This window comes from Nuphar pumila, chromosome 5 (genome assembly GCF_984573655.1).
Source record: "Nuphar pumila chromosome 5, dmNupPumi1.hap1.1, whole genome shotgun sequence".
In the NCBI taxonomy this organism is placed as follows: Eukaryota; Viridiplantae; Streptophyta; class Magnoliopsida; order Nymphaeales; family Nymphaeaceae; genus Nuphar; species Nuphar pumila.
This window is the reverse complement of record NC_143253.1, coordinates 10,848,427-10,868,901: the sequence shown is the minus strand read 5'-3', so window position 1 is coordinate 10,868,901 and position 20,475 is coordinate 10,848,427. Positions and strand designations below refer to the sequence as shown.

Below are 20,475 nucleotides of genomic sequence, written 5' to 3'. Positions count from 1 at the left end.
ACTAGAATTTAATTAACTAAAACTAAAAAACGTATACATGAAAAAATGAAGAAAAAGTAAAAGTAGGGAAGAGTTTGAGAAAATCACATTGAATCTCTTTTGTAGAAGTCCCTGAGTATTTATAAGGAATAACAAGACCCACCCGGATTGCCCAAGTGACGATGGGCTTGGGGTGAAGGTGCCTTTATCTGGTGGATTCCATAAGAACTTGGGTGTCGGTGACCCCACCTAGGGTTTACCTTGCAATGGTTGGACCAATTAAGTGACCCAGTTCTCGGTGAGTGTTCTACAGATCTAAGGTAAATCCCACACTAAGATCCAAAAAAAAGAAGATCCAACTAAATAATTACAAAGAAACTCAAATGATCAAAATGGATCCTATAAACCAGTAGTTCAGGATGCCAAGCATCCATTTACTGGGCTGAGTACCTTGCAAAGGTAAGATATCAGATCTGCTCTCGAATCCATCAGCACTCAGCATCTGTGGAAGGCAGTTATGTCAAGGGACAAAGTGGGCCTCCTTGCTATGATGGCCAAGTTTATACCCGGTTTCTTCGCATTAGGGATGCAAATGGGTCAGATCCAGGATGAAGGTTTTGCAATTTTTGGCTGTTTCGGATTGATTCTGAACCAGAACTCCATGTATTTAGCTGTTCAGGATCCCAACCATTTGCAACCCTACTTCACATGACTATCTTTCTACTCACACTGCTAATACACATATTTTCCTTAAGCACATTGTAAGGCAATACTGCACCATGTCACGTCTCTGTCTGCATTCTTCGTGTGACTCGAGGACGATTCTGTAAATAAAAACTATGTAATAAGTACTGTCAGGAATAATTTCCCCATAGAGATGTAAATGGGTCAGACTCAGAGCCGGATGTGGATCAACCAAGCCCGTCCAGATCTGAAATGCTTAAAATCTGACATTTACAAGTCATCATATTCAGATTTTTAGTGATTCTGTCTTGGATTCAGATGCAAAACTTGATACTGAATCCAGATCCAGTTATTAATCAAATCCCATTTTAGCTTCTGAATCTGACAAAATGGATTCGGATTGAATCGGATATCAGACCTGATTCCTAAACATTTACATCCCTATATTTCCTGTCGTACGGAACAGTTTAATCAATCATATGCCCAGTGGGAGGCTCGCTAATCACAAAGTTGATGAGGTGGAGTCCAAATTGGATTTAGTCCAAACACTTTGGATTTTCACTTGAAGGAAAAAAAGCATTCTAAGGGAAATCATATTAGCAATGATTTAAGTTTGTTACAATCTAAATCCAAAATATTGTGTTGCCTTATCGATATATTCTCTTTCCTTGTTTTCAAAAAATGCTCTCTATAAATCTCTGTATTTTGTATGTATAACACATAAAAGAAAATGAAAGATGGGTTGATCAATTTCTCTCTGTGGATATAGGTATAAAAGATCGAACCACATTATATCTCTGTTCTTTCTTCATTTTAGCATTATATCTATGTTCTTTGTTCATTTTAGCATGGTATCAGAGCCATTCTCTGGCCTGATTTCTTTTGGTTTGATTCTACTGCCAACGTCTAATCTCTTTGCTGCTACTCTGCTGGATCTTGTGAAGTTTGTTTTGCCTTCTTTTTGACCTCCATTATCAGCTGAATTTGTTGTTTTCTTTTTTAACATGGTAAGTCTGAAAAATATTGCCTCTGCTTCACAACACCAATAAATATTGCTTCACGAGCAAGCCAACCCTTCTCTGAAAATCACCATCGTCCCTTTGAATGGCTATAACTATTTGTCCCGATCAAAGTTCATTGCCTTGTTTCTTAAGAGAAGATAAAAAATAAGTCATGTAAATGATAGGAAACCCAAACCTGCTGAAGACGACTCGAAGCTTGAAAAATGGGAAGCCAATGACCAACTTGTCATGGCTTGGCTCTTGAATTTCATAGAGTCTCATATTGCAAAGGGTTTTTTATTCCTAGACTCTACAAAAAGATTTGCGACGCAACAAAGGAATTGTATGGTGAGCAGTTCAATATAGCAAGAACCTATCAGTTGGCTCTTGATATACACAATCTCAAGAAAGAAGATCTGCCCTATACCGAGTATTTGGGTTGTCTTCGTGGCATGTGGGATAAATACAACTCATGCATTCCACCTATAACTGATTTTGTTTCTTTTCAATGATGGCGGGAGCAAGAAAATGTTTTTCAAATGCTTGCTGGTTTGGGTCAGGATTACAATTATGTAAGAAGTCAAATACTCATGTCCTCTAAATTGACTTTATTAAGCAATGTGTGTGCTACCATTCTGCGAGAAGAAGAATCTTGTAGAAAGGTAATGGGGCAAAGATCTGAAGAAACTGACAACACTAGAACTACCTTAGTTGTCAAAAGTAAAGAAAATATGAATACACAGAAAAATAATAGTGATCATATGCAAAGGGACGATCAACCCTATGCAAAAGAAAGGAAATTGTTTTGTACTTATTGCAAGAAGGAAAACCATACTAGAGACCGGTGCTGGAAGCTCATGAAAAATTTGATTTTTAAAGGTCATGATAAAAGTGCTAACGTGGCTCAGACTCAATCAAAGGAAGAACCGCTGATAGTGGAAAAACTTACACAAATCTTGAGAGAGTTCACTAAATCTATTGTTGTTGCCACTACCGTAGTCGAATCAGGTATGCATTATGCTCATTTGAGTTCATGTTTTATGTCAAAACATAATGATACTGCGTGGGTAGTGGATTCAGAAGCATCTGATCATATGACAGGTTATAAACATTGTTTGATGGATTATAAAGAAAACAAATGGATTAAACCTATTTCTGCCGCTAATGGTACCCATATGCATGTTGAAGCCAAAGGAAAAGTGATTTTTTTTCAAAAGTAGAGAATGTTTTATGTATCCCTTCCTTGACTGCAAATTTAATGTCAGTTAGCAAAATAACACATGCTTTAGATTGTTATGCTATATTTTCTGCAACTGACGTTATTTTTCAGGATCGAAAGACAAGGAGGAGGATTGGTAAAGGAAAGAAATCAAATGGGTTATACATGTTGGACGAGTTCAATAAAACCTTTGTTGAGTTTGATAAAACTTTTGTTGTCGCATCCTATGACAAACATTATCTATGGCATGCTAGACTTGGACATGCCTCTATTCGTGTGTTGAAAAAGTTAATACCTTCTATGAATTTTGATTATAATAAATGTGAAGTATGTAAATTCACAAAAATGACTAGACCTCCTTTTCCAATATCTTAAATTTTTTCTGAGCATGCGTTTGATATCATTTATTCTGACGTCTAGAGACCATCATCTGTAGCCTGTATAAATGGATTCAAGTATTATGTGCTGTTTATTGGTGATTTTTCTAAGGTTACATGGATTTATTTTTTGAAAGGCAAGGATGAAGTTTTTTCAAAATTTGAAGATTTTTACAATCTCATACAAACACAATACAATTGCAAAATAAAAATTTTGTGAACAGATAGCGATAAGGAATATGTGAATGAAAATTTTATTGACTTCAAAAGGAAACATGGTATGAAACATGAAACTTCTTGTGTCAAAATGCCGCAACAAAATGGCATTGTTGAAAGAAAAAAATGGCACCTATTAGAAGTCACCAGGGCTTTGTTGTTTTAGATGAATGTTCATGAAACTTATTGGTGTGATGTTGTGAGTACTGCTAGATTTATTATAAATTGTCTAACAACTCCACATCTTGACTATAAAACTTCTATTGAAATGCTGAAAGGTAGACATCACTCTATCAATCATATGAAGACCTTTGGTTGTGTTGCTTATGTTTGGAATCAACCAATGCATAGAAATAAGTTGAAACATAGAGCAATCAAATGTGTGTTTTTAGGTTACTCCCCATCGCAAAAAGGTTATCGTTGCTTTGATGTAAAGAATCAAAGATTGTATGCTTCAAGAGCCGTACACTTTAATGAAGAGAAAGCCTTCTTTGAAACTGAAGGTAGCAGACAAGAGGGAGCTTTCGAGTCACACTATAGCTCTTCCTAACATAACTCATGATGATGTCTTGCCTCATGCATATGACCAGTTTGACACCAACGACTCTAGTCTTGAGAATGTTAGCAACAACAATTCAACCTTTGAAAACACTGATAATGGCAGCAATCAAAAAATTGTCCTTCGAAGGTCTGAAAGAGTTACTAGACCTTCAAGCAGACTTGATGACTTTGTGACGTACCAAACATCATCATATCCCATTGAAAGACAGGTTCAGTATAATCATTTGCCTAAAAAATATGTTGCTTATCTCACAAAAATCTCTAAAGTACAGGAACCATCTACTTATGAAGAGGCATTATTAAGTCAGGAATGACTCTACTTATGAAGAGGCATTATTGAGTTAGGAATGACGCATGGCAATGAAAGAAGAACTCAAAGCCTTAGAGAAGAATGGAACCTGGAAAGTTGTTACAAAGCCTAAGGATAAAAAGATGTTGGTTGCAAGTGGGTTTATCGTATAAAGTTTAAAAGTGATGGCTCCATTGAGCGATTAAAGGCTCGCCTTGTAACAAAAAAATATTCTCAAACCCCAGGTATTGACTTTACAGAAGCCTTCGCACCAGTCACAAAAATGAGTATGCTAAGAATTCTTCTCTCTATTGCTAGTAATCTTAACTAGGATCTCTTTTAATTAGATGTAAAAAGTGTTTTTTTGCAAGGAAACCTAACTGAGGAAGTTTTCATGGAAATGCTTCTGGGACATCAAAGTAGAGACAATCCTAATGTTTCTTGCAAACCTAAAAAAGCTATATATGAGCTTAAGCAGTCTCCAAGAGCTTGGTATTCAAAATTAAGTCAAGCACTGAAAAAATTTATTTTTTCTAAATGTGCTTTTGATAACACTTTATTTGTGAAGAAGGATTCTAACAATATTGCTGTGATATTAGTTTATGTTGATGATATAATAGTAACAAAAAACAATATAGAAAACATCAATAATGTGAAGACATACTTACATAAAACCTTTGATATCAAGGATTTGGGAAAATTAAAATATCTTTTGGAAATTGAAATTGGTCATTCAAAAAAAGGGTTGTATTTATCACAAAGAAAGTATGCTATTGATTTATTGACTGAGATAGAAAAAATTGATGCTAAACTGACTGAAACACCCATTAAAGTCAACCACAAAGTGAAGAAGGTTGTCAAAGATCTGATTGAGGATATAACTCAATATCAAAAGCTAGTAGGAAAGTTTATTTATTTGACCGTAACGCGACCTGATATTGCATACATTGTTGGAGAGGTAAGCAAATTCATGCATGATCCACAAAAAATTTATCAAGCAACAGTTGACAAAATACTTTTATATATTAAAAAGGCTCCTAGTCAAGGAATTTGGCATAAAATAATGAACAAACGAATGTTTTTAGATATTCGGACACCGATTGAGTTGGTAGTACTCTTGATAGAAAATCCACAATTGTTTTTTGCATTTTTGTCGAAGAAAATGTGGTGTCTTAAAAAAGTACAAAACAAAAGGTGGTTTAAAGATCAAGCGTCGAGGCTACAGAGCAATGGCAACCACTGCATGTGAGCTCACTTGAACAAAGGCACTTATCAAATAAATTGGTCTCAAAATTCATACACCAATGCCAATATATTGTGATAATCAAGCCACAATACATATCGCTGCAAATTTTGTGTTTCATGAAAGGACAAAGCACAGTGAAATAGACTGCCATTATGTTAGAGACAAGGTGCAAAACAACTCCTTTTATGCCTAGTTCTAATCAGTTGACAAATATTTTTACAAAGGCAATTGGTAAAGAACAACTTTGAGTGAAAGAAAGAGAGCATTCTGTGGAAAATCAGATCAACAACAATTTAAGTTTGTTACAATCCAAATCCAAAATATTGTGTTGCCTTATCGATATATCATTTTTCCTTGTTTTATGTATAACACATAGAAGAAAATGAAAGATGGACTGATCGATTTCTCTTCCTGGATGTAGGTCTAAAAGACCGAACCACATTATATCTCTGTTCTTTTTTCCTTTTAGCACCACCTTTGTTCAAATTGAGATATAGCGCATCTGATGCATGCAATACACATCGAAACAAAAAATCCTATCATAGGCTTAGATCATATAACCGATGATAGGGAATTGAGATGGTGTTGCACCTCATCACCTGCCATCTGCTGTTGAGCCCTAGAGCTGACAGACTTTATCCCAAAGATGATGGGTGATCAGGTGCAGCCGCACACTAAAAGTGTGCAATCATGTTGCACTTGATCCTCCCTCGATGACAGCCCAACCACACAGGGCCCCACATGATCATAAGATTGGCTAAATGTTCTAGCTGGTAAGATAATGGCCAAGTGTAGGTCCCATTATTTTCTAATTTGGATCCTCACAATAGGATCTTAATACGGGTTCAGATTGGGATTGAGATTTATTAAATATGATTTCTTTCCAAATGGAATCACTTTTAGGTTGGATGTAATTCTGATCCAGATCAAAATCCAAACCAATTTTGTCTTTTGCTAGTTTCTATTGGTTTTTACAGGATCAAATATTACCAAATATATTTCACATCAGGATTACAACCTAAGTTATCTACCTGATTCTGGATTTGGATTTGGATCAACATTGTAGATTTCAGATTCAGATTTGGATATAACAAGATGTGACTTGTATCCAATTCATTTGCAGCCTTATCTGCAGAGATAACTATACATGGAGGACGACATCAGTCGAGCTTGCAACCAAAGCCTCAATTTGGCAGCAGTCCAATACAACAATCATAAGTTGCAATCCATGTAGAGCCAGATGGCTTAGAAGGGACTACTGTTGGATCAAATTTCGGATCACACAGTTTCACAATCATCATCATGATATAAAACATGATATAAATCAGGAAATATAATAGTATAGACATCATGATCAACAGACGATCGAAACAATAACAGGGAGCAAACATGTCAGGTTCCACCATATACCAAAATCCAGACATATGCAAATGAACAAACATATGCATAGAACATAATATAAACAACAGAAGCATGTTAATACTGTATAAACAACTAAGGCGTATGAAAGTACTCCCCTTAGAGAAGATTCACCCCCACATACAATGCAAAACAGGGTCCGACGTCCTTCCTCCATGATACAATAGCCTCGACGATCAGACCGGTGCACTCTGACGGATCGTCCTTCAAAAACAACCTTTACGAACCAAAGTTGCAGAAAAACCCCTTTCGGGATAACTCAGGAAAGAGAGAGAGAGAGAGGGGGTAATAGGGAAATGAAAAACCGCAGAACTCTTTTTCATAAATCAGTGCGTCTCAGATATGTTGTAACCCCAGCCCTAACCACGCTTTTATAACCCACGAACAATTACAAAGCGTGGAAGGAACCCGTTACGGAATCGGAGGAGACGTGACCCGTTAACGAAAATCGAAGAGTCGAGATCCGTTAAAGGAAACCGAAGAGCCATAACGGGCACAAACTACGAGGAGTCGTGACCCGTTATCATTTCTCATAACTCGTTAAAGAATCCAAATATCTACAGAAACTTTGGGCAAAAAGGTACTTTGGTCTTGATTGGATATGGCCATAAAGGGCCCGACCCGACCCAGCACGACGGGCAGGCGGGCGGGTGTGTGTGTGTGTGGTAGTCATCCCAACCTCTTGTTCTCAGGAACAAATGTAAGAGTTTACATGTGGGTTATAAAACCCACAACAAACTCAAACACAATCAATATGAGTCTATTCCACGTCATCAAAACCACTTTTTCCAAAAAAGAAGGAAAACAACCCACGTTTCATATTTGAATTCTCTCTCCCCTTCCTTCTTACACCTAACAACTACGTCGTGCAAAGATTGCCGTTGGAGATGTTTACAACAAATTCCTTGAGTTGGTCGATCAACAATCCGATTCGCGGATAGGGGAGGACAAGGACAACATGTCCTGTCCTCTCCTTTTTGTGGACAGTCCAGGATGCGCAGGGGGGACCGAACAATGCACGACGACAAAACATTGTCCGCACATCCCACATTTGTCTGCATCCCGCCAAATCAAATGCCCCCAAAGGGTGCTGCTTGAGGCTTGTAAATTACAGGGTTGGGGAAGAAGGCTTGCCTACCGTTTCTTATTTTTGGTCTATAAAAGGGCATGGACAAATCATGACGTCTAGCTGCAGGAGCTAGGGGTGGTTACCCGGGCCGCTAATTGACCACGCCGGCCCTGTCAAAGCCTGACCCGTCAATTGATGGGCCAGGCTAAAAGCCCGCTGTGGGCTGGCCCATTGGGAAACCCCTTCCCTACGGCCTGCCTGTTAGGCCCATGGGCCTAATCAGGCCTCGCGATATATATATATATATATATATATATATATATATATATATATATATATATATATATATATATATATAAACTCTCTCTCACTCACCCACCAAAAGCCTGGTTTGGGTCAAGCTTGGGTCTAATTTATAAGCCCAACCGCAACAAACATTTAATTGATTTGCATTTGATCTTGGTTTGGTTTGACAATTTTGGCTAGGGATGCAACAAATCCAAGATGGAGGTTTTTGCAAATTTTGGCTGTTCTGGATCAGATTCCAATCCAAATCTTAATGTATTTAGTTGTTTTGAATCCACACTGTTTGCATCCCTAATTTTGGCAATAAAAGCAGTGATCCAAGTAATCGAACACTAACACCATTGCCGTTAATATTTTGGTCCTATTAACAAATATTGGATTCCATTTTTGTTAGGTCCCATTAAGTCCCTCCAAAAATCGTATTTTCAAGTATTTTATGGAATTCAATAAAATTCAAGTATTTTCAAGGGGGATGGCAACAGTGTCACTGGTAAGGTTAGGAGCAACACTTCTCTTTCTCAATGAAGGTTATATATATTCGCAATGGTAAAATCAAAATTAGAATAAATTGATTTTCTTTGGGCTAATTCTATTTGAAAAGATTTTAATTTTGCTTTTAAACCCTTAATGGGGTTGTTCTCTCCAACCTACTTTGTACATTTGTGTCCAGAGTCTGTTTTGTTTTAATTGAGTCTTGATGCAATGTCTTGAGTCACTTGTGACTTTCTCCGGGCCGGAGGCAAAAATGTGAATGAATGTAAATGCAAATAGCTTTCTTCGTTATGATTGTTTCCAAGTGATTACGATTTATGTCCTTTATTCTTTTGCTTTCTTACACTTTCAGTTATCATTCGCTATTGCAAGCGAGCGACTAGAAAGCTTGCGGTGGTAAGGAAAGACCATCGCGGTTAGCTGGCCTATTGAAAAAGTAGGCCCGTGACAGGGGCAATATGCATCGTAATTATTTTATTCTTGGTCCCATATTTATCGTGAGCTTTGCCTCAATGAGTTTTGTGGATTCTTACCATGATCTTAATTATTTTCAATTTTAAAAAAATGCAAATTTTTCTTAAAATCATGCTAGGTTGAACTCGTTTAACTCAAGCTCACCAAGAACTCGAGCAAAGCTGAGCTTGCGCACCTTCTATTTGGTTCGTTTGGTTCAGCTCATTTAAGAGAGAGAGAGAGAGAGGTTCTCAAAGGCAGCACATGGCTGTTGGATGGTGCAGATGTACCAAATTAATTTATATCCATAATTAGATGTACATTTACATATAATCGGGCGGGTCAGGTTCTGTTGAACTTTGAGTTGGACCCAGAACTGGATTCCAATTCCAAATATCAGAATTGCTAAGAAAGAATCTCAACCTGATCATCATTCAGATACAGTTTTAGTCACCCTGAATCCAAACGGAGTCGAATCCCGGATAGTCATACACTACCCAAAACCTAACCGTTCATATCACCATTCAGCCAGTTTGTTGATAAATGCAACAAAGGGTCATATGGTTGAGAGGCGGTTGTGTGCAATAAATTGATATCCATCAAAGTGTCTGTGCCAATAATAAAAGCAGGTGACCGAGGACGATTAATAAACATCAACTGGAGAGAGAGAGAGAGATGAGTAATCAACCAGTTAAAGACACCCGCACACCTGTGAGTAGGGGGTGGGCAAGGGGCTGGGAGGTCCGATGGGCCAGGCCGACCTGACCCACCATGAGCTAGATTCGGGTCAAGGTTTTAGGAGAAGGCCGGTTAGTTACCAGGATCCCCGCCATTTATATATGTGGACCGGGTGTGGGTCAGCCAACAGGCTACTGGCTCGGCCTGAGCTATTTATTAATTATTAATAATATACAAATTAAAAAAACAATTAATTCCATAGTAACTTGGTAATTATTATTATTTACCTAATCAATTGCGTTAGTTTTATATAAACTAGAAAGATAATTAATTGGGTACATGGAAACTTGTTAATTATTTATTTGTTACCTAATTAGTTGGGTTTGGGCCCGGCTAAACCCAACCCTCTTCACATTGGCCCATTGGGCCGGGTCATGGACTGTTCTTCAAACCTGAATCAGTTCAGAACCGGGTCAAAATCCCGCCCGTTAGTAAATGAGTCGAGCCATCTCTGGGCCGGGCTGCAGTTAAAGCTTGGTGGGCCGAGCTCTAACCAGGGCAGGGCCGAGCCAGCCCTATGCCCACCCCTACCTGTCGAAAGTAACCATGTACAATATATACATGTAACACATTCCTCTCCCCCACCCATTTTGGAGCGAGTCAAAGAATAAAAACAATCAACCAAGACTAGTATATATATATATATATATATATATATATAGAGAGAGAGAGAGAGAGAGAGAGAGAGCCGAACTATAATCATCAACATTACGAAACAGGTTCAACCAACATTGAACCTACCAGATAACCCACCAGGCCCAAGACATGCCAATGGGCCCCAAAATGAAGGAAAAAAGAAAAAAGAGAAATGAAAAATGAAAAAAAGATAACAGAAAAACACGAAACAACTCCAGATTGTCGGCGAGCATCACCCTGGATCATGAATGGTCCTTGTGGGCAGATTATGTTGAAGATCAGGGATGTTGATGCGAAGAATGACATACACGTCCACCAAAATAAGATTCACCATTTTGTTGAACACTGCCGGAATATGCCTAAAGATAGCGTTGTTGCGAGTCATCCATACAACCCACCATGACGAAGGAAGCCAGGTACGCCAAATAATCCGCCAATAGTTGCAATGACAAACTTGCTTAGGACCCCACAGCAAATCGTTGGCGAACGATTCCTGGCGCACGCTGACCCCCGACTTATTCCAAGTCACCTTGAAAATGTTTTGAAAGACAGAGCACTCCCAAAAAAGGTGAAACGCAGATTCTTCGGCCGCCTCGCACAACACACATTTACTCGGCTGATGGAATCCGATGGATTTGAGGAAATTGTCAGTCTGCACCCGATCGTGTAAGATTAGCCAAGCCAGGAAACATGATCTCGGAGTCGGACCCTTGCCCCAGAGCAGGCTCGTCGGAAACCGGTCCACCCCAGACGGAAGGAGAGCGTGGTAGCCTTCTATTGAGCGGAAAGATCCGTTCGGAGCAAAGATGTGACCAACGAACCGAGACACCGAGTCAACATTACTATTATGTAACATAACCGCAGACCAAGCTTTGATCCATGATCGATGAAGCTTTGACATTGTTCGCTAACGCACGCTAGTGGCCCCCACCAAGGATTTCACACCTCTGTATTTAGCTAGAAGCATGCTTGTACACGGGGACCCAGGTTGGTGGGCAAGCCAGCTCTGCTTCACGAAGAGAATCATACTCCTTAGCCTTGGATCCTTGATTCCCACCCCCCCCTATATAGAGGAAGTCGAAGGGTGTCCCACCCTATCAGGTGGCATTTGTTGTTGGTACCTCGCCCCGACCACAGAAAATTCGTCACTACCTGAGTAAGCTTCTTACTAACCCCCATAGGCATCAGAAACATAGACATAAAAAATTCTGGCATAACAGAAAAAACGTGCTTGATGAGAGTCAGTCTACCCGCGATAGAAAGGTAGGAAGCTTGCCAACCCGATATTTTGTTCTGAACCCTTTGAATAGTAGCGCTCCAGGCTAGCGTTGTTACACGACTGATTTGAAGCAGCAGACCCAAGTAAGAAAAGGAGTTTTCCGATACCGAGCACCCGAATATCCGCTGGCCCATGTCCAGCATTGACGGAGGGGCATTGACCATGGATAAACAACACTTATCTTAGTTGATGGATAACCCTGACATCGATAGGAAAAAAAGAAGGACAAGCTTGAATCTTAATATTTGTTGGATGGACGCCCTTCCGAAGATAATTATGTCATCCGCGAAGGTCAAGATCTGACTACGACACTCCTGTATACCGAGATACTCAATTAGACCATCCTCCACTGCCCTCTTAACCAAAACCACAATGCCTTCAAAGACAATGTTAAAGAGTAACGGAGACAAAGGACATCCTTGCCGAAGACCACAACCAAGTTTGAACTGATTTCCCTTGACCCCATTGATCTGAATTTGTGACTGGGCATTGGTAACCAGCTCCTGCACCCAGCTAGAGAAACGTCTACCGAAGCCCAGGTTCGCCAACATGTTGAAGATGAACGACCAATGAACCGAGTCGTAGGCTTTATGAAAGTCAAGCTTAAGGGTGAAGAAGGCCTCTCCGCTGATCTTCAGAGAGTGCAACACTTCGGTGGCCAAAATGAAGGAATGTTGAAGCCTTCTGTTAGAAATGAAAGCAAACTGAGCCTCCGAAAAAATCCTAGGAGCGACTGACCGCATCCTATTAGCCAAGACCTTGGCAATAATGCGATATAAGCTCCCTAACACTGATATAGGTCGAAACCGCGAGATATCCGATGCGGCTTCCTCCTTAGGAATAAGTGACACAATTGCTAGGTGAGCATGAACCGACAATCTGCCATTGCGATGAAATTTAGCGAAGACACTAAGAATGTCACTCTTAACACATTGCCAGAATATGCGAAAGAAATCCACTGGATACCCATCAAAACCTGGAGCTTTCCACCCAGACGAGTCCTGCACCGCCGAGGCGATTTCTTCTTCGGTGAATAACCCCTGAATCGAGTTGGATAGTGCTCGATCCAAGGACAAAAATAAAGTCCTACCCATATTGCCACCTGCAGCTTGGTTGCTGGAATACAGGTTAGAGAAATAGTTGGTGACAACATTGATTACCTGATCGCCCGAAAATGAGACACCGTTGATATACATAGAATGAATCGCATGTCTTCGATGCCTGTGCGACGCTAAAAAATAAAAGAACCTTGTATTCCCGTCACCCGCTTTAAGCCAAGTCGCCCTTGACCGCTGCTTCCAATGAATCTCATCCTTTAGACGCCAAGATTACACTAGAAGAGTCAGCTCGGCCGATCTAGCATTAAGGCTGTCAATATCTGATGCATTCATATAGGTCGTATCCAAGAGAGACTGATTTATAGAAGACAGCTCACGCTCTCAATTCTCCATATTTTGGAATTTGCTTATTTTATTGGAGATAAGCCAAGGTTTGATATCGCGGGATAGTCGAAAAAGCTTAATCATGCATCTAGTAGCCGCCCGGATCGCATAGCAAGGTCTACTCCAAGATTGTTGGACTAATGACTCGAAACCCGCCTCCTTAAGCCACCATTGCTCAAATCTAAAGGATTTGTCGCCGGTGAATCCTTGTCCCCATCGGATAACAATCTGACTATGGTCCGAGACAGATGGTGGAAGTAGGTAACATGAAATGTCATTAATAGAACTCAGCAGATCTGACGAAACAAACACCCTATCTAGCAGACGAAAGCATGGTCTAGATCGTCGATTGGTCCACGAGAAAGCTTCGCCTACATGGGGAACGTGGTACAACCGGTTAATCTGAATAAAGTTTTGGAAAATCCCCATTGAAGCCGAGTAGGTCACCAGAATACTTGAGTCGATAGGAGACAGAAGGCAGTTGAAATCTCCCATGATAATATGATGGTCCCCAAATGAAGCAATGACGCTATTCAAGTCCAACCAAAACTCCTCCTGCCGGCTTTGACGGTAGGGACCATACACCATAGTGACCACAGCTGGATTGGCGTTTGAAGGAAGTGGAAGAGTAATGGATATGGAAAACGTACCTTCATCCACCTGTTGTAAGGCTAGAGAATGCTTCCCGAGGATGAGGATGCCTCCCGCATATTGAATCGTAAGCTTGAAGAAGAAAACTGCACCACGCCAGATTTCGGAGACGACGGAGCTCGGGATATCTGCCATCTTCGTTTCACAAAGTGCAATCAGATCAGGCTTTTCTTGACGGATCCAACTCGCCAGGAAAAGACGTTTGGAGAGGCAATTCAGTCCCCGAATATTCCAACACAAGATCTTCATAACTGAAAGTCCGGAAATCCCCGAGGAGTGCGGATCCTCATTGACCGCCTAGGAGAGACCCCAGACTCGCCGGGTGGAGAAAGCGAGGGCCGACGACGTCTTCTTATTGGGAGACCACCCCGCTCAGGTTGAGATAACCCCCCGACCGAAGGAGATAGGGCGCTGGCGTTCGTGAAACACCCCTCATCTACGACCAAGGTCGGTAAACGATCCGCGATCACAGCCAGGGACTCACGCATAACAGAATCGATGTTGAGTAATTGGGATTGGGTAAGGGCGAGTTCGAGACGCCGAGCTGCATCGTCCACAGACACACCCATAATGGATGCAAGATGATCACACACAGAGAGAGAGAGAGAGAGAGAGAGAGAGAGAATGGATAATTTTTTTTTTTTTTTGCTAACCAATGAAAAACCTCTGCACTCACGTTCAAGCTTGTTGGTGAAAAACTCTAGGTCTCCTTTACTCGTCAGGGTGTACATCCAGCTTCAACCTTACTGCAAGGGCTCTCCAACTTATAATTCCTTGCTAAGTCACTTGTCTTATCACAAAGATCGCCACAGTAACCCTCACGTGGCCAGCGGGAGAGGAGGTGTGGTTGTGAAGGTGTTGAGTTGAAGACCCTGGATCAAATCCTATTGGCACACGGGTGTGTCCATAGCTTTTAGACTGTCTAATACCCAAGTAACACCTGTTCTGTGATGTGGATCCCAAATAGGATAAGTGACAATGTTTTGCTGGAGGGCAGATCAGGTGCAAACACATTGCACACCTCCAGTATGCCACTGCTCCAGACTGCCCTTCATCTGGTGTTCTACATTAAATCCGTTTTACTTGGCGTACTCTCCTTTGTGAGTTATCCATATTGAGCTCCTTAGCGGCCAGCCGCACAAATGAGATGAGGGAAAAGGTCTGGACTACAGTTTCACTCATACCCCTCTTAAATCTTATGAAGCAAGTTGTTTGAACAAATCTGACCCTATAGATTGATTCAGAATGGTCGATTTAATAAAAATCCAGTTATGGATTTATTTATTTATTTTTGGCAAAAAAGTATGATTTTTTAAATCACAAAATTTTATATTTTCTAAAACATTGATCTTTGAATCGCTAAAAAATCTTGCACACAACTTCTATTTTGATGATTTGAATGTTGATATTCACTAAATGAATTATGTAGATCACATCTATGGAGTCCAATTTGATCAAAACAACTTGCATCGATGTGATCCCAAAGAGAGGTATGAAGATAGGGATGACTTTGAGGATTAGTGGAACCCATTTGAAAGGTTTGTCCTGTGGGCTATATGGGGCACCCTAATCTGATCCAGTCTCTATTTTCTAACCGAACTGGGTCAGGTCACCATCATGGGCCCCTTGGACGCCATTAATCTTAAGATGAGCAGCATCTAACCAAGGATGGATGGGACCTCCATCTCTTTGGTAGGCCCAGCCATTTTTTTGGATTTCATTCATGCTCTAGATGAACGGCATCAAAGGGGTTTAAAACGGGCGGCCCACAAAATGGAAGTCCGTTTGCTTTTGAGGGTATCGTTCATTTTCAAGATGAACGACATCCAAGGCACTCGTAGGTTGTAGGATAAATTAAGCATGTCCCAACCAATTTCAAACTTCTTTTTACCCCTGATTATCATATTATGAAAACCATTATTCCAGACAGAGGATAGAACATCATATTTAGTAGTAATGCAAATAGGTCGGAGTTTGGACAAAGGATCCAACCCTTATTCTTTGATCTGGGTATGATATATCCATGCGATGGTTGGATTTTGAATAGGGATGTAAATGGTTTAGATTCGGATTGGATGCGGCCAATACCACATTCCACTAATCAGAAGTTGGCTAAACAGATTCGAACTGGGATTTAGATTCGATTGGTGAAAATCTCATCCACTTTTTTACATGTAAACAGATTCAGATATCCATCAAATTTGGATATTTTTTTGGATTTGATAGCAAAAATTTGAAACCATATCTGCATCCAATTATAATTGGATATAGTTTTGGCTTACCCAATGCAACTAAATGGAATCAAATTCGGTCAGATATCAGATAAAATCTGATTCATTGACATCCCTAATTGTGAGCAAATGGATAGATTAAAATCTGATTTTGAAATTTTGTTTCAATTAAACAGAATGATGAAAGTTAACTTTAATTAATTTGAGTTTCTTTATAAATTATCATCGAGTATGCTTTAGTTTCAGAAAATACTTTTTTAATAGTGATAACATCATTTATAATAGGCAGAAATAAGAATTAAGATGCAAATTGCCCAGTAATCCAACTATATATGTAATTCAAGTTCCACCATTGAGCAACACCCAAATGGGCTCCAAATTCTCATCCTAAAAAGACATTGAACTAAGAAAATAGAAAAAAAGCAATATAATATAGCAGCACCAATTGATGTGCATCACTGACTGCGTATATCAGTTCCATATCTATACCTGCAGAACAAGGGAAAATTTAATCATCAGAGTGATATGGAAAAAAATATATTGTTTATTGCTTGTATTTGATTTGTGAGGGAAGATCAGGTGCAATGTGAATGCACACTTTTATCATCCACCATCTTTGTGATACATCCTGTCAGCTATGGGGCCCAACAGCAGACGGTGGGTGATCATGTAAAATATTGCAGAATTGTATCCGATCCTGAATCTATTTTCAAAACGATTCAGGGAATCAGCCGATTTCGATTTTGAGCTGAATCAAACTGAATTGGCCAATTTTTAACCAGCAAATGACGTGTCATAAAATATAAAAATTATAAAAAATGATTTAAACTACTTTTAAAAATATTTAAAAACAAGCTGAACCAGCTTGGTTTCGTATCAATTTTTGGCCGATACAATCGACCAATTTACGCTGATTCATCTCTCTCTCTCTCTCTCTCTCTCTCTCTCTCTATAAATAGGAGAAACACACACCAGATAGTAGAGACAGCCATTTTGCAGCGGTTGCAAAGTGACACCAAATTCATCAACCAACACCGGCTGCCCAGAAGAATGAAGAAGCACGGCTCCCTCCCCGAAGGCCTCCCTCACATTCACTGGCTCCGGCGCCACCTCGAACTCCAGATCGTTTATAAACACTGTCATTCTCGTGGAAGCCCCGCTAGAATCACCAAAATCTGCAACACCCACAAATTAACACCACAGAATTCATCAATCTACAATACCACCACACCAAACACCACCCTGATGGTTACCCATGTGGTCAGCGGGGTCCTGTATCAAGCTGAAGGCTCAGGATCAAATCCCACTAGCGCATAGGGCTGCCGCTGCTTTATCACAGTTGGGATACCGGATACGTAAGGCTGGCTGGTCGTGTCCTCATCCCCGAGTTTTATCTTGGTGACCCAATTCTTGGTGAGGGTTTTCTTTCTTAAAAAACAAAAAAAAAAAACGTCGGTTACCTTGAAGCACTGGATTGATGGTAGGACTTCCGTTATCGCCTTCCCCTACCACACTCAGTTTTTCCTCTTGTCTCTGCAGTTCATGGAGTTGCGCCATGCTTGATAATTCACAGGGTGCAGTGTTTGGAGAATAGAAGGACAATGGAGTGTTATGGAAAACTAAAGGTGGTGGGCAATGAACTGGGAAGTTGTGCAGTGCTGTTTGCTTACACCCTCCTTGATCAATACAAGCAGTGGTTGGTGAATTCACAGCTTCCATTGTGTTAGAGAAAGTGTTTTCAGATGAATAGGATGAATTGGTGGTGGCGGCTCTTTGTTGTGATGGTGTTTCAGTAGTGGTGGTGGTCGTTGTCGCCCGAATGTGAGATTTTTCGGCGTGAAGATGGCGTTGCTTGTGTTTGCTTCTGGACTTGCGGTTTTGGAACCAGTAGAAGACGTTGGCATCGCCCACTTGGCCGTATTCTTGCAGCTGAGCCCTGATCTTCCTTATCTCATCCCTTGGTGGGTTCACCATCCCAGAGTTGAAGATGGCCTCTAGAATCCTTATCTGCTCTGGCTTCGGGTTCCATCTGGTTTTGGGCTGTGGGTTTCTTTCTTCAAAGCCTGTTGAGAGAAGTATTTGAAAAGAATTGAGATAATTATGCTCTGATTTCAGTTTGTTATGTGCAGTATTCTAGGCACTATGAAGAGAATAATCCATGATGTTTGGAGATCTGTTAGTGTCTAAGACGGTGTTTCATGCACAACGATGTCAATCACCGGCGCACGTACAAGTTTTGTTTTGAGTTTGATTTGACAGTATATCACACATGAATCTTGCTCTCTCAGTAAATTTTTTCTTTCAATCCATAAAACTTGAGGGTGGAAAAGTAGGATAAGGTACTAAAACTCGGAAATGATCACAGTGCACTTACCACGATAAGAGGCTGGATGCTTCACCATCTACCCAGAGAGAGAGAGAGAGAGAGAGAGGGTGTTAGGGAAGGTGTGAATGCCAGGCAAATTCTGGTTTTTGGTAAGTTCCAAAAGCAATATACATAAAGATGAGATTAGAGAAGACCCCGCTCTCCAATCTCCTCCACCCCCAACAACCCTTCCCCCCCCCCCCCCCCCCTTCTTTTTTGCAACCTATGATATAAGGTTTGACTCTCTCTCTCTCTCTCAATGAGTGAGAGGGTTGTGAATGTTTATGTCCCATGATGTATCCGAAGACCCAAAAGGCAAGACAGAAGAGAAATGCTGAATACCTGATGATGAATAGTGTTGCTTCTGGCGAGCTGAAATTATGTCATGCTGCCACTGGTGATGACGAGGGTTGCAGGGCTTAGACTTGAACATGTTGGGCCAATGTCTGTTTGAAGAAGCCATGATGATGAAACTGTTGATGGCAAACTATGAAACCCAAACTGAAGGAATGACAGCCCACCCCACTGATGATATCACTGATTCTCTGCTCTTTCTTGCTTGTTGATGAGTGCCCCAATGACTGAAGGATTGACTAAACTCTCCTCTTGTAGCTCTCACCTGCCCCGGTGAACAGAGGATCGTTCCAATAAATAATCGTCCCCTGCTCATCTGTCAAAGAATACTACTGCCCATAAGTTTAAATGTAACAAAGAAGAAGTCTGAGAAGAATTAAAAGCCGTACACATTTAGGAGGAAAAGAGATGAAACGGGCTATCTCCTTGGACGCCTTCTATCCTTTTTTCTTCTTTCTACTAAGCCTTAAAGGCTGAATCTTGCTTCCCACTACTCAAAAGTACAATAATTTCCCCTTGTATGATTAACAGGGCATCTGATGAAAAGGCGACACGATTGTTCTTAAATAGAACCACTGATATATAGAGAGAGAGATGGACTATGATCAGCTCGTCCCTTTAGTCATTTTTTTTTTTGATAGGCAAGTTGGGGTTAGGCAGACCCCACCAGTAACACAATATACCATTGGGTTTTGAGCTTGCAACCTCCCAACACATGGTGACGTACACTAACAGGTCCTACCAAACAGGGGTAGAACGAAAAAACAGTCTCTCTCTCTCTCAAAAGTGAAAAATGGGCATTAATGAATAGTAAAAGGGGGAGCCATATATAGGAGGGTTTGAAAGTCAGAATAAGGGATAAAGGAAGAGGGTGTTGTGTGTTCTTCCCGAAACACAAATTTGCGTGTTTCGGTGTGTACGAAAGAATATCTTGGGACCCACGATAATTCATATGTCAATGTTGCCCACGATGACTTTATAATAAAATAACATATAAAAAAGGTAGATATGCTTTTGACGGAAATATCCTCCTCTAAGATAGATATGCGTTGGACAAAATGTCATCCCGCTCCTTGTTAATAGATTTTCATGTTCCGCCTTTGTTTTTAGCTTGTGTTACAACACATGGTCGTCTTCTCATTCCTGCTTGATGAGTTGTGGAGAATGATTCATAGTTTTTTCCCTTACAGAAAGGAGGGGGGGGGGGGGGGGTCTGGAGGTTCTCCACTGCGCGGTCAGCGGGCGGAGGGTCCAGCGGGGCCACCCCTGGCGAGGGGGTCTCTGAGGGTCTGCGCCCCCAGAACAATTTTTTCTTGGACCTGACTTGTTTAGGTTTAGGGTTGTCGCCCTTGCCTTGTATAAATTATTTCTTTTCTTTCTCTCTTGTAACTGTTTAAAAGAGCAATAAGATTTCTTTCTGGGCGGTCATTGTGTTTTTTACTCTCTTTCTAGTTTGAGGGAAGGTTTT

General features: G+C 40.6%; 1 protein-coding gene across 1 annotated transcript; it reads right to left on the bottom strand.

Moving 5' to 3' along the window:
- Nucleotides 1-16,771: 16,771 nt before the first annotated feature.
- Nucleotides 16,772-19,116, bottom strand: LOC149836762 (WUSCHEL-related homeobox 9-like). Its single transcript, XM_090007906.1, has 4 exons — nt 18,996-19,116; nt 17,749-18,351; nt 17,261-17,463; nt 16,772-16,777 (listed from the first exon to the last, which is right to left on the bottom strand). The coding sequence occupies exons 1-4, from the start codon at nt 19,114-19,116 to the stop codon at nt 16,772-16,774; spliced, it is 933 nt and encodes a 310-aa protein (XP_089864032.1).
- Nucleotides 19,117-20,475: the final 1,359 nt, after the last annotated feature.

Excerpts from the sequence above, each read along its gene's own strand:
- LOC149836762 (XM_090007906.1), bottom strand. The coding sequence starts at position 19,116 with ATGGCTTCTTCAAACAGACATTGGCCCAACATGTTCAAGTCTAAGCCC. Across the intron at positions 18,352-18,995 it reads GCAACACTATTCATCATCAG|GCTTTGAAGAAAGAAACCCA; the intron begins GTATTCAGCATT and ends TTCTCTCAACAG. Across the intron at positions 17,464-17,748 it reads CATCAATCCAGTGCTTCAAG|ATTTTGGTGATTCTAGCGGG; the intron begins GTAACCGACGTT and ends TGGGTGTTGCAG.